The sequence below is a fragment of the Maylandia zebra genome, linkage group LG18 (assembly GCF_041146795.1).
Source record: "Maylandia zebra isolate NMK-2024a linkage group LG18, Mzebra_GT3a, whole genome shotgun sequence".
NCBI classification, from domain to species: domain Eukaryota; kingdom Metazoa; phylum Chordata; class Actinopteri; order Cichliformes; family Cichlidae; genus Maylandia; species Maylandia zebra.
In genome coordinates, this window is record NC_135184.1 from 4,157,211 (window position 1) to 4,171,289 (window position 14,079).

General features: G+C 40.8%; 1 protein-coding gene across 1 annotated transcript in view; it reads right to left on the reverse strand.

The window, feature by feature from the left end:
* LOC101463705 (uncharacterized) overlaps positions 1-13,638 on the reverse strand; it is a 28,465-nt gene extending 14,827 nt beyond the window's left edge. The window contains exons 1-5 of the mRNA XM_076876988.1: positions 13,418-13,638; positions 12,129-12,383; positions 8,670-8,791; positions 7,653-8,550; positions 1,349-1,585 (exon numbers count right to left, since the gene is read on the reverse strand). Coding sequence (XP_076733103.1) covers positions 1,349-1,585; positions 7,653-8,550; positions 8,670-8,791; positions 12,129-12,363 — 1,492 coding nt within the window. The 5' untranslated portion in view covers positions 12,364-12,383; positions 13,418-13,638. The remainder of the gene's footprint in view (positions 1-1,348; positions 1,586-7,652; positions 8,551-8,669; positions 8,792-12,128; positions 12,384-13,417) is intronic.
* Positions 13,639-14,079: the final 441 nt, after the last annotated feature.

The following is a 14,079-nucleotide window of genomic DNA, read 5'->3' on the forward strand; positions in this document are numbered from 1 at the left end:
GCCCTTGCTGTCTATCTTCAATCTTCTCCTGGCAGATAGACTAATAACAGCACAAACATGAGTAGACCAAAGACTAGTGGTACACACAGATGATCTCTGCAGACAGATGGGCTATGAGTAGTTGCCCACAGTCTGCCAACGGACTGCTAAGGCACTGCCATTGCCGAACCATAATTTTGCCCCAAGGGCTTCTCGAGGACAAATGTGTTGGTTGCAACTACAATATAGAAAGCAGCTAAATTAAAAGAAATTAAATTAAATTATAAAGTTTGATTAGCTGTTGAAACAAATATGTGATCTTGTTAAGTGTGTAATAACGTAGTGTAAAAGTGTAATAAACAGCTAAACCTACTTGGAGCAGAGACTGCTGAGCCACTGCTGAGGGCAATGTAAAATGACCCTGAATGATAAAGATCTGGAAAAAGTTTGTGGAACATCTGAAAAACTGTCATTTTTGCCTCAAACCAACGTTGCCCTGATGCCAAGAAAACTTTCCTAGACAACGGTCGAGGAATGTAGCCAGAGAGATGCCGTGAACTTTCCCCGATCCCTCACTTGCTTTTTTTTTACACTGTATTCTGCTGTGTATTCCATATCTTGTGACACAGGCATGATATTTTACTCAGTTTCTGTTATACTGGACCTGCAACCATTTATTGTGTTGTTTATGAGATTTTTTACACCAGAAGTCTCAGTGGAGAAGCACATTTTGTCATGAGAATTGTTTTAGTTCACCTGGAAATAAGTGCATTCATTTTAATTAGGCATTCACGCATTTGTTTGTTTGTTTTACAGCAGGAATACTCTGTCAGTTTCTTGGTCAAATTAAAGTGCGGATGCAGCAAATATGATCTCAATTTCATATTAAATACGGGCGTTAGAGATGAAAACTCTGCCTATTATTGTTTCTTTGAAAGCGATTGTATTTAATGAACTTACAGCACAGTTTGCTCTCTTTGTGTTGATACAGCTCAACTAACAGCCTCAGTTTCCATCTCTCACTTACACGAAAGTTATCAATGAAATGAGAAGAGTAATTATTATACTTGGTTGTTAAAGTAAATGGATGGTTGAAATATTAATAACAGATCGGGTATTGTTTCCATAATCTCCACACTCACGTGTATCCGCTGGGAATAAACAGAAGCGGTGGTATTAAAAACATTAACTTTAAATTACAAGGCCCAGCCTAAATACTGCCGCTAGCCGCTTATCGTTTAAGACAAAGAGAAGCACTTCTATTATTTATGTAAAAAATATAAAAAAAACCTCAGAGCTGCGCCTTCATTTTATTCTACAAACTGGGCTGTGATTTAGGTGCTGCGTGAGTCATCCCAGTTTTACATACCGATTATGTGTAACTTTATCTCAGGTTTCCGGCTGATATCCAGCAGCCTGAGCTGATGGTTGATTTCCTCCTCATACCGGACGATCGTTTTTTTAACCTCTGAGAAGATTTCTTCAGCAACGCCAGTCAATCTATCCCTGATGAAGTCTCTCATATACTGAACTGAAGACATTGCTGAGCCGTAACACAGACGCATCGTTTCCGTTCGTCCTCGTCTTGTGTTAGATCTGCGGAAAGCTTAAGGAGCGCCCCCTTCAGCTCAGGCTGAGAATTCCAATCAGAAACAAATCCTTACAGAGCAGCTAGTAACGTGGACACAGGCACCAAAACTTCATGCTTGGAGCAATGACTGTAGTCATTGCTTTGGAGCCATTATCTTGAAAAAATTTTTATTTATTTTTGCTTTCAATCTTAGGAAACAGTTGTTTTCTAAGCCTCAGATTTAAACTAACTACAACATGAAAGACTGAAGTTTAATTAACTCAGCAATGTCTCTAAGCTAAAGTCCAGCATAGAGCGGCTGAGTGAATGTGGTCCGGATTCTGTGGAGGAAGTCATGGTTTCAGGGAAGAAGGACACAATACCTGCTCATCTGGAGGACTGAGGACCTGAGAGTCTCAGAGCTCTGACACAAAACCTCAGAGGACGGATATTGTTGTTGGACGAGTTTGTAGACTCACATCTTCTACAACTGAAATAGTTCTCCATCACAGCACCAGCCCACAGACTTCCAAATAACATAAAAATCATACATGAAACTGGTTCCCTCATTTTACAGTAAAGGGTGTTTCCTTGATAACATGTGGATGCTTTGCTTTGCTCCATAGACTGCTATTGTTCCTTCAGCACTGGTGTGATCACATTATAGAGAGAGATTACAGTAAATTATATAGTTTCAAAAATAAGGCAAATATTGGGCTGGCGGTAGAGGTGCTTCCATATTTTTATCCTTTAAGTAAATTGGGGATTGAAATGAGCCTCTTTCATCAAAGTATCACTGAGAAATTACAAAGCCCCCCCACAAAATATGAGTTAAAACAAAACATACTGGAAATCTCTGACAGAAAGTCCACGTTAGCACAAAAAGTTTTCCATCACATGATGTTCAGTGCATTCATCTCATTAGAGTTTTCATAATTACTAAAAAAAAAAATGGTAAATGGTCTGTATTTGTATAGCGCTTTACTTAGTCCCTAAGGACCCCAAAGTGCTTTACACTACATTCAGTCATCCACCCCATCACACACACATTCACACACTGGTGATGGCAAGCTACATTGTAGCCACAGCTGCCCTGGGGAGCCCTGAGACTTACTATTACATTTTCTACTGCTGCACTAAATAAACATCATATGTGTGTCTCATTGCATAAAATGCTGGAGCTAGGACATTTAAACAGGAACTGTAACACAGACTGAGGCACAATTAACCAAAAAACAAACATCAGTATGTGAATTAATCTAAGACAATGTCAGGCAAAGAAAAGCTTGTGTGAAATAAGGCCCAACACTGTTAGGTTTCTCCCATATTTTACACATAAAGAAATCTTTATTTAAACTTTAAAGAAATCACAACCTTTCAGTGCATGCTGAAATCTTGTGAAAATAACTTTTGCATTACCAATGTCCATATATATATCTATATATATATATATCTATATATATATATCTATATATATATCTATATATATATCTATATATATATATCTATATATATATATATATATATCTATATATATATATCTATATATATATATATATATATATATATATATATATATATATATATATATGGTACTGGTATATATATATATATATAGACTGGTGAGTGTCAGCACCACAGTCCAGGATGAGACAACAAACATCCAAGAATACATTAGGAAGATGGCCCCAACTGACCGAGTGCTCAGTGAATACCTCAGGCAGCAGAAACCCAAGAAAGAGGAGGGAGACGAGGAACCATCATGGAAGGACAGGCCCCTGCACGGTATGTACCACCGGCAGATAGAGGTGGTGGCTGATATCCAGAAATCCTACCAGTGGCTGGACAAAGCTGGACTGAAAGACAGCACAGAGGCACTAATCATGGCAGCACAAGAACAAGCTCTGAGCACAAGATCCATAGAGGCTGGGGTCTATCACACCAGGCAAGACCCCAGGTGCAGGCTGTGTAAAGATGCCCCAGAGACAATCTAGCACATAACAACAGCAGGGTGCAAGATGCTAGCAGGCAAGGCATACATGGAACGCCATAACCAAGTGGCCGGCATAGTGTACAGGAACATCTGTGCCGAGTATAACCTGGAAGTCCCGAGGTCAAAATGGGAGATGCCCCCAAGGGTGGTGGAGAATGACCGAGCTAAGATCCTGTGGGACTTCCAGATACAGACGGACAAAATGGTGGTGGCTAACCAACCGGACATAGTGGTGGTAGACAAACAGAAGAAGACGGCCGTAGTGATCGATGTAGCGGTTCCGAATGACAGCAATATCAGGAAGAAGGAACACGAGAAGCTGGAGAAATACCAAGGGCTCAGAGAAGAGCTCGAGAGGATGTGGAGGGTGAAGGTAACGGTGGTCCCCGTGGTAATCGGAGCACTAGGTGCGGTGACTCCCAAGCTAGGCGAGTGGCTCCAGCAGATCCCAGGAACAACATCGGAGATCTCTGTCCAGAAGAGCGCAGTCCTGGGAACAGCTAAGATACTGCGCAGGACCCTCAAGCTCCCAGGCCTCTGGTAGAGGACCCGAGCTTGAAGGATAAACCGCCCGCAGGGGCGTGCTGGGTGTTATCTATCTATCTATCTATCTATCTATATATATATATATATATAAATAAAACATGTCCCTTTCCAGCTTTTAGTCCTGTGTATCCTCCTCACTGAACAACAAAGGAATCGAAACCTGGTTGCAAATGTTTTTGCCATAACACAGATGTTTAGTGAAACAGGATAGAAATCTCTCAGCCTGTGGAGATATTGGACTGCCACTGATGCAGAATCTCATCTCAGTGTAACTGAGCATTAAGGTCCAATGATGACAACCCTTGTTTTTCCAGTGAGGGGGATGTAGTCCCAGTCTTCCATATCCTTTTGCATACCTTTATTTCAAATCTACTGGAGCCAGCCCACAAAATGATTAATTTTAGATATGGTGCGGTTGTGTATGTGTTGTGTGTCAGGTATAATGTCAATGAGAGGACTTGAAACGGCTCGCATTTGATTATTAATTCAGGCGTTGCATTAAGGCCTAGTGTAAAATAGCAGAGAATCATGGCCTCTAGTAAACATCAAGAATATAAATACAGAGCTGAGAATGAGCCTGTTTCTCCTTCAAAGTACCATTGATAAAATATAATATCCAACCTTAAAACATTAAAAATGTTTTGTAGGAAAACCAACCCAAATGCAGGACTCAAAAAAACAGGCAGGAGTAACAAAAACCTAACATTTAATTAGGTCAGCAACCAGCTTTCAAAATGAAACACACTGAAACTTGATAGAAACCCATAGCGGAAGGCTAGGGGGGGGGGGGGGAAAAACAAAAACAAAAAAAGAACTATATTTAAAAAAAAATTAGCTGGAACACAAAGAAGAAAAAGAAACTCAAGTAATGATTGCAATAAAACAAAAGCATAAAAATAACAAAAATGTTTTAAACAATAACAAAACTCCAAGGCTAAAGCACAACCCCCCCCCCCAAAATTAACAAAATATTAAAGACAATTTGCATACAAACGAAAATCCTTTACAAACAGTTAATCTCAGTGAAAGAAACATTTAAGTCCTCGTTGTCGTAAAAAGTTAATTTTATCACCACTTGATTATTTCAGTGGATGAAACTTTAAAGCACTGCAGAGGAAAGTTATTTAATATAAGACAACTGGTCATATCATATGCTAATCATCAGGCTAAATATGACAAAAGTGCTTATTTGAAGACCAAAAGCAATGACAAACCATATAAACATATTAAACATCTTTTACCATTACACTTTCATGCAGTTTAACTGTAAACCTGCAGCTACACTACGCAAATGTCTCGTCACCAGAAGTGTTTCATGAAATCTTTAAACTTTAAAGATAAATAACATACTAAGCACATCGCTAAGAACACAATAAACACCACAACACATTCAGTGACCTGAAAGTCTCGTCTGTCTCTTGCTAGTGGAGCTTTTCCTTGATCTGTTGCTTAGCCGGGCAGCTTTTTAGTTTACAGCATCAATAAGTACGCATAATTTACTTACTGCGCATAAGCGTAGATATACACATTATAACAGATGGACTCCTATGTTGTTGTAAGCCGTCTGACGTTTCTTAGTTGCCCTCCATCCTCAGCTGGAGTAAATGATCGAGTCCATTCACCAACCGCACCATGCTTTGCTTAGAATGTCTGGATAAACTCATATTAACTTTAAGAGTCATGTTTTTGTCAAACCATGTGAAGGACCGAAATTTCATTTGACAATCAAATCAAATCACTTTTATTGTCACATCACATGTGCAGGCACACTGGCACAGCACATGCGAGTGAAATTCTTGTGTGCGAGCCCCACAAGCAACAGAGATGTGCAAACACAACAACACAAACGAGCAAAATACAAGAATGGCCAACCTGAAACTAATAAATATATGTACAATGTATAATAGTAAGATAAGATAAGATAACCTTTATTAGTCCCACACGTGGGACTCGAGTCCTTGATGATCCTCCCCGCTTTCCTCAGGCAGCGCTTCCTGTAGATGTCTTGGAGGGAGGGAAGCTCACCTCCAATTATCCGTTCAGAGCACCGCACTACTCGCTGGAGAGCTTTGCGGTTGTAGGCGGTGCTGTTGCCATACCAGGTGGTGATGCATCCAGTGAGGATGCTCTCAATGGCACAGTGATAGAAGGTCCTGAGGATGCGGGGGCTCATGCCGAATCTTTTCAGTCTCCTGAGAAAGAAGAGGCGCTGCTGCGCCTTCTTCACTGTTTTGTTTGTGTGTACTGACCACGTAAGATCCTCAGCCAGATGTACTCCAAGGAACCGGAAGCTGCTCACTCTCTCCACAGCAGCGCCGTTGATGGTGATGGGGGTGTGTATTTCTCTGCACCTCCGGAAGTCCACTATCAACTCCTTTGTCTTTGCGACGTTGAGGGTGAGATGGTTGTCTTGACACCAGTGGGTCAGGGCGCTGACCTCCTCCCTGTAAGCCGTCTCATCACCGTTGGTGATAAGACCCACCACTGTAGTGTCGTCCGCAAACTTCACAATGATGTTGGAGCTGTTAGTGGCTGTGCAGTCGTAGGTGTAGAGTGAGTACAGGAGAGGGCTCAGTACACACCCCTGTGGAGCACCAGTGTTCAGTGTGATGGGGGATGAGGTGATGCTGGCCAGTCTGACCACCTGGCGTCTGTCAGACAGGAAGCTAAGGATCCAGCTGCAGAGGGAGCTGCTCAGTCCTAGATCCTGCAGTTTCCTGTCCAGCTTCGAGGGAACGATGGTATTGAATGCTGAGCTGTAATCTACAAACAGCATTCTCACATACGTGTCTCTCTTCTCCAGGTGTGACAGGGCAGTGTGTAGTGTCAGGGCTATGGCATCATCAGTGGACCTGTTGTGGCGGTATGCGAACTGTAGAGGGTCCAGTGAGTCGGGTAGTGCAGAGCAGATGAAGTCCCTGACCAGCTTCTTGAAGCATTTGCTTACGATGGGGGTCAGGGCTACAGGTCGCCAGTCGTTCAATGAGGAGATGGTGGAGGATTTGGGTACAGGGACGATGGTGGCCATTTTGAACTGCCATGTTACAAATCATGTTGCTTGTCAATACTGCACTGCAACTTCCATAAGCGTACATATTTATTTACCAGCCCAGAGACATTATACACACCTCCTGCCGTCAAGCCATTTGTAATGAAATACAGGTTAGCCATTTAAAAAAATAAATAAATATGATACAATACAGAAGAAAAACTGGAAAAAACCCTCAAAGAATCAAATCTTTACTATGAAAAACAAAACTAAACAAAAATGAACATTTGTTTAAGCTTTTTTTCTTTTTAAAACAACAAAGCTATTTAGTGAATCAACTTTAAGGACATAATTCTACAATTAATTTTTGTGTATTATCTCTACAGGCTAAAAATATCATTTCTAGATTTAAAAACAAACAAACAAAAGGCTTTCCCTACAATTCCTAAAAGAGTAAGCCAGTATTAGAATATATGAGATCATTTTTTCCTCACAGGTGTTGCACTGATTTGGCGTCTCACCGGTGCAGGCTGTGCTATGAACACAGTGCTAAAAATCTAAAGGATGACATTTTCAACCAGTATGATTTCTCATGTGTCTTTTTAACTGCGTTTTCTGCTTGAATGTTTTCCCACATGTGCTACAAAAATGTGACTTCTCGCCCGTGTGAATTCTCATCTGTGCTTTCAATCCAAATGAGTATCTATATCTTTTGCCACGGGGGCCAGACGATAATGGCTTCTCACCTGTGTGAATTTTCATGTGAGTTTTCAAGTGTATCATTTGACTGAAGCTTCTCTCACATATGGTGCAAACATATGGCTTCTCACCTGTGTGAATTCGTGTGTGTTTTCGGAATCCTGATAAGTCCCTGAATGTTTTTCCACAGATGCTACAAGAATATGGCTTTTCACCTGTGTGAATTCTAGTGTGAGTTTTGAATGATTTTAAATCTCTAAAACGTTTCCCACAAGTACTGCAAGAATATGGTTTCTCACCAGTGTGAATTCTCATGTGAACTTTGAATGCAGATGAGAAACTAAATTTGTTTCCACAGACACTACAACAATAAGGCTTCTCACCTGTGTGGATCCTCATGTGAGTTTTCAGTTGGGGCATCTGAATGAAACTCTGTCCACAGGTTGTACAAGTATAAGGCTTCTCGCCTGTGTGAATTCTTTGGTGACGTTTCAAATGTGATTTGTAACCGAATCCTTTTCCACAGGTGCTACATAAATAAGGCTTCTCCTCTGTGTGCTGTGTAGTCAGTCTGGATTTAAACGGGAAGGTTTTTCCACAAGTTCCACATTTTACAGACTTTTTACTTGTGTTAGCTTTACAGTAACTATCTGACACTGAAGAGATGTCTACTATGGTACTGTGACTTCCATCTCTGTGATGGTTCCTTTTCTTCAGCTCTGCATTTCTTGCTGATCCTGAGTCCACATCCTCGCCTTCTTCCTGATCTCGTCTCTGTGAATCAGGAGAGTTATGAGAAAGGAGTTGGTCACATTTGGTTCTGGTTCACTTTCCTCATAAGTAGCAGTCACTATAAAGGCATCAGCATCCTGCTTTTGTACAATCCGATCTACCTCCAGACTGCTGCTAAGATCCTCTGGTTCCTCTTTAATCTGTGGAAGCGCTGGGTCCTCCTGGGTCCTTTCTTGATCGTCCAGACCCTTCTCTTCCTTACAACCATGTTGTTGTGGGAGGTCTGAGGAAACAAAGGGACAAAAAAAAAAAAAAAACAACATTTGAGAAAATATAATCCAGTCTTAACCATTAGCAGTTCACTACATTATGAGCACGTTGCTCACATAGTCCAGTGAAACTTAAAGTGCACAAATGTGGCAAACAATTTGATGCAAATGACTGCTGATTAGCAAAGTTCAGCTCACTATGTGGACATTTGTGGTGTTATATATATACACATGCATATATAACACCACATAATGCATATATGCATTTTCTTTCAAATTAATTTAGTAGTGGACATCTGGTTTTGGTACAGTTATAAGGCATGTAAGGGCAGTGTTGTTTTGCTCTGGCTTGTGTTCTCTTGTGGTAAACTACAATGGGAAACGTTTTCCCATACCTCCAAGCACAATGAAAAACACTCTTCTGATATGATTAACTTAATTTAAATTTAGTAATTTCGTGTTTTAGTAAACAGAATGTAAATATTTAACCACACTTATCTTAACCAAGCAGTAGTTAATATGCAATTTTGTATATTTCCGTGCTGCTGAGGCATCGTTTAACTGGATGAGAGATGCATGCATCAATGATAAAAATGCAAAATGCATGTGAAGAAAATCACAAAAGTCAGGTATCAGGTGGCATCTTACTGTGCTTCTAATTTCTCAAGTTTTCTCATTCATCATCCCTGCCAAGTCAACACACCAGATATTATTCTGCTGTTACAACCAAATTTCCCCTTGAGGGATAATTAAAGGATTATTCTATTCTATTCTATTTCCTCTGTTGTCTCACTTTTTATGACGTCAGGTGACTGTTGACTCCTTTTTTTTGAGGGGTGACCTGCGTAAATGTGTAAATGTGTACTCCCATCCTGATGAAGTGCTTCGAACGACTAGTCATGCAACACATCAAGACTGTCCTGCCCCCCTCCCTGGATCCCTTCCAGTTTGCGTATCGGCCCAACCGCTCAACCGATGATGCCATCTCCACTGCACTCCACTCGGCACTCACACACCTGGACAAAAAAGACTCATATGTTCGAATGCTGTTCATAGATTTCAGTTCAGCATTCAACACTATAATCCCCCAACAGCTCACTCAAAAACTGGTCCAGCTGGGGCTCAACACCTCACTGTGCAACTGGCTGTTGGATTTCCTCACCGGAAGACCTCAAACAGTACGGGTCGGCAGTAACACATCCAGCACCATCATTTTAAACACGGGGGCCCCGCAGGGATGTGTGCTGAGCCCCCTCCTCTTCACTCTGCTGACCCATGACTGCACTCCATCATACAGCTCCAACCTCTTCATCAAGTTTGCGGACGACACAACGGTGGTGGGTCTCATTAGCAACAGGGATGAGACCGACTACAGAAGTGAGGTGAGACGCCTGGCCACGTGGTGTGCTGACAACAATCTCTCTCTGAATGTGGAGAAGACAAAGGAGATTGTTGTGGACTTCAGGAGAATGCACACCCAACATGCTCCTCTGACCATTGACGGAGCGTCTGTGGAGAGAGTGAGCAGCACCAAGTTCTTGGGTGTGCACATCACAGAGGATCTCTCCTGGACGTACAACACCACAGCACTGGCCAAGAAATCACAGCAGCGTCTCTTCTTTCTCTGCAAACTAAGAAGAGCAGGAGCACCAGCCCCCATCATGCACACTTTCTACAGAGGCACCATCGAGAGCATCCTGTCGAGCTGCATCACTGTGTGGTTTGGAGCCTGCAATGCGTCCTGTCATAGAACCCTCCAACGCATAGTGAGAGCTGCAGAGAGGATCATTGGTGTCTCTCTCCCCTCCCTCCAGGACATTTACAGCACCCGTCTCACTAAAAAAGCCCTTTGCATAGCGGCTGATCCCACGCACCCAATGCAAAGCTTCTTCAAGCTGCTGCCGTCGGGGAGGAGACTGCGGAGTCTCCAGGCCAGGACCAGCAGGCTGAAGGACAGCTTCATCCATCAGGCTGTCAGGAAGCTTAACTCCCTCCCGATTCTGCCCCCTCTCCCCTCTCTCCTCCACGGTCTCACTGAACTCTGTCACACACACACAAACACACAAACTCTCTGACTCACTCACTGGCCTGCACCAGTTACCAGTCACTTTGTGGAGCATTGGACTGCCATTACCTCATAAGACTTTGTGTTACACTATCTCATACCGTACATTACCAAATCTCCATTTGCACTATTTGCCTATTTGCACTACTCTGCCTGGTTTGCACTCAATGTCATTTACCCTTATATTGTATATTGTATAGCTTTCTTGTTATATGTAAAATTGTATTATATTATTTAATTTTTTTTACTTTAAAATATTTTACTTGCATTTTTAATCACTCTTATATTTAAATGTTCATTTTCTATTTTATCTAGGGATTGAGAGTAACGAAGTTTCTATTCTCTGTATGTCCTGTACATGTGGCAGAATTGACAATAAAGTTGACTTTGACTTTGACTTGATGTGTTACCTGTTCCTCTCAGTGATAACTGAAGTGAGTTTATATGATATCAGACCTCCTTCTCCTTTTTGTTTATCAGCCTGCCTGCATGTACAGCTGCAGACTCACAACACAACACGTTGAGTGAATCTGTTTGTGTGTGGCAAAGATAGTTATGTTTTCCACAAGCATTTCAGTCAATTACATTTTGGGCGTAAATAAAACCTTCTGCAGATGACAAAAAAGATCAGTACCCGATCATCTGTTTATGGATGGAGCATTTTTCACTAACGCATTAGTATCTGTCACCAGGAAGAAGAAGAAGCATCACTAACACAGCTGTAAAAGCAGGAAGAACACAGTGTTTCTGTGGCTCCAACACAGTGAAGTGTCGTTCTCTAGTAAAACAATCACTTCAATTTCAGAAGTCAGAATGTAACAGGAGAATTTTAATTCCCACCAATCAATGATTAGCTGTTAACCAGGACCTTCAGGAATTTGAGAAAACACCTTTTTGGAAAATGGCAAAACTAGGCAGGTAACCTTAAAAGGTAAATACATATTCATTATAATCTGATATCTTCTGCTGCCGTGAATATGTGTACATGGTTTTCACTATGTTTACTTTTGACACAATCTACAATTAACTTCTTTCTAAGCTCATTTTCAGGTTGTAACATTAATTAGACTCTCAAAACATTGTCTGTCTTCTCAAGCAACACACTCTTTAGTTTTAATCATTTAAATGTTGTGGCATGCAGTATAGGTCTAATGTTAAACAGTTAAAAAAGAAGTTGCATGCTACATATTGCAGCTGGCCCTGTGTATTTTAAAATAAAAGCAACTTTCATCTCTGATTAGAATACATAAGTCAAACTTTATTAAGATCATTACAGCTTTACATACCTATTCTGTGTAACTTCATTTCAGGTTTCCAGATGGTATCCAGTAGTTTGCGTCGCTCTTCCCCGGTCCAGACAATAATGCCCTCAGCGTCTTGCTTCAGTACAAGATGCTCTTCCTCCTGATTGATGCAGGGTTCCTCCTCTTCAATCTTCGGGTCCTCCTGGTCCACGCTGGAGTTCCTCTCTTGCTTATAGGCCTGCTGGTCATCCAAACCCTCCTCTTCTTTACATTTCATGTTGTTGTTGGAAATCTTGACTAAACAAAGGAACAAAGTTCAGAATATAAAACGTTCAGGTAGCCGCTGCCAGCTTCGCCCTTTGAGTTTTGCTGGAGGCTCTACTTTAAAAGCTGTTTCACTTTATCCCATTTATATCTCTTTTATTTTATTTTTTAAAATTTATTTAACCAGGAAGATCCCATTGAGATTAAAAACCTCTTTTTCAAGGGAGACGTGGCCAAGATAGTCAGAGGCAGCTCTTTGTCATGATTTCTACATAAATACTCTCAGATTTGAAAACAGAAGCAGAGCAAACCAATGTGGACTCTGGTGCTGCCATGTGAAAGAAATCCAGCGGGTATACATATATATTAAAGCTTCAGTTATTTTAGACAATTATTTAAAAACAACAATGAACCTTAATATATTTCAAAGACATGAATTATACTCCCTACCAGAGTGGTCTAGTAGGGAGTTTAGTATAACTCAGGAATATTAGAGCAACTCCAGGTGAAACTTTGTGTACTCTAGTGGACCCAGAAGAGGAATCTTTTGAGAATTTCATGTCAGCATTTAAGGACTTTTTAAAACGTTGTAATGATACGATTGACTTTGCTCACTTTCATCAAAATTGTCTTTCATTCTCACAAAAATATTACTTATGCTTGATTTTCCCTCTCGATAAGACTCTCAGTAATGTAGTAATGTAAAGTGAAAATGAGCATGAAAGCAGTTTGGATTACCTTTAAAATGAAATAACTGAAACCTTAAAACTGAAACCAGTCTCTCTCACACACTTCTCCCGCTTTCTCTTTTTACTCACTCCATTTTGAGATGCACAATATCATAAAACAACCTGATAGCCAAACAGGAAAAACATTTACTGTAAATTGGTCCTTTCACGGGCCGCAACCACCGAAATCAGCAAGAAAGAAAAAAAAGACGCACTACCATAAAACCCTGGGTAGAAGCGCAAGAAAGAATTGTCGGCTGAATGCTCACTTAACCGCAGTCCTAAATCAGACCTCTGATTTCGGTGCTACTTCCCTGAGAGCACCACAGCCTTACACACCTGTCGTGTGTAATTTTATTTCAGCTTTCCAGCTGATCTCCACCAGTCTGCGCTGACAGGTTTCGTGTCGTATCTCTGAGCAGATTTCTTCTATACCAACAGTTCGGCTCTCCAGGAAACTGTCGTTCTTGCTTCAAAACGTAAATATTTCGCTAGTAAACTAGCGAACAAAAGTTTGCAGTTAAACGAACATGTGAAGGTAACTTCCGCCTTGAGTAAGCGTAACCGTTACGTCACTTCCTTCTTCTTTTGAAGGGTCCGATGTTGTGCCAAAAATGTTTCCCTGTGTGTTTTTTATGTGTATCTTTGTGTATGTTGTTAAATAGACTTGGGTGAACAGGGTTTACAAAGGAAATATATATAAAATTTAAAAATTACCCATTTAGTATCTCTATAACTCTGATTTATTGTACTTACATTATAACCAATCCGGTTCTTTTTGTCCACTTAAAAAATGCTTACAGAACTATTGTTACATTTGTTGCAATTTCTCCTGTCCTCTTGGCCTGATTACTCTTTAAAAAGACATTTTAATGTCAACATTTTTTAACTGCATAAATAAAGGATATATAAAAGTCACTGCCAAAAACTGATTGCAGCTTCTACCTTGTTACAGGAATGTTGTTTGTGGCTCAAGCTGGCTTGATATCATTAATGAGGGA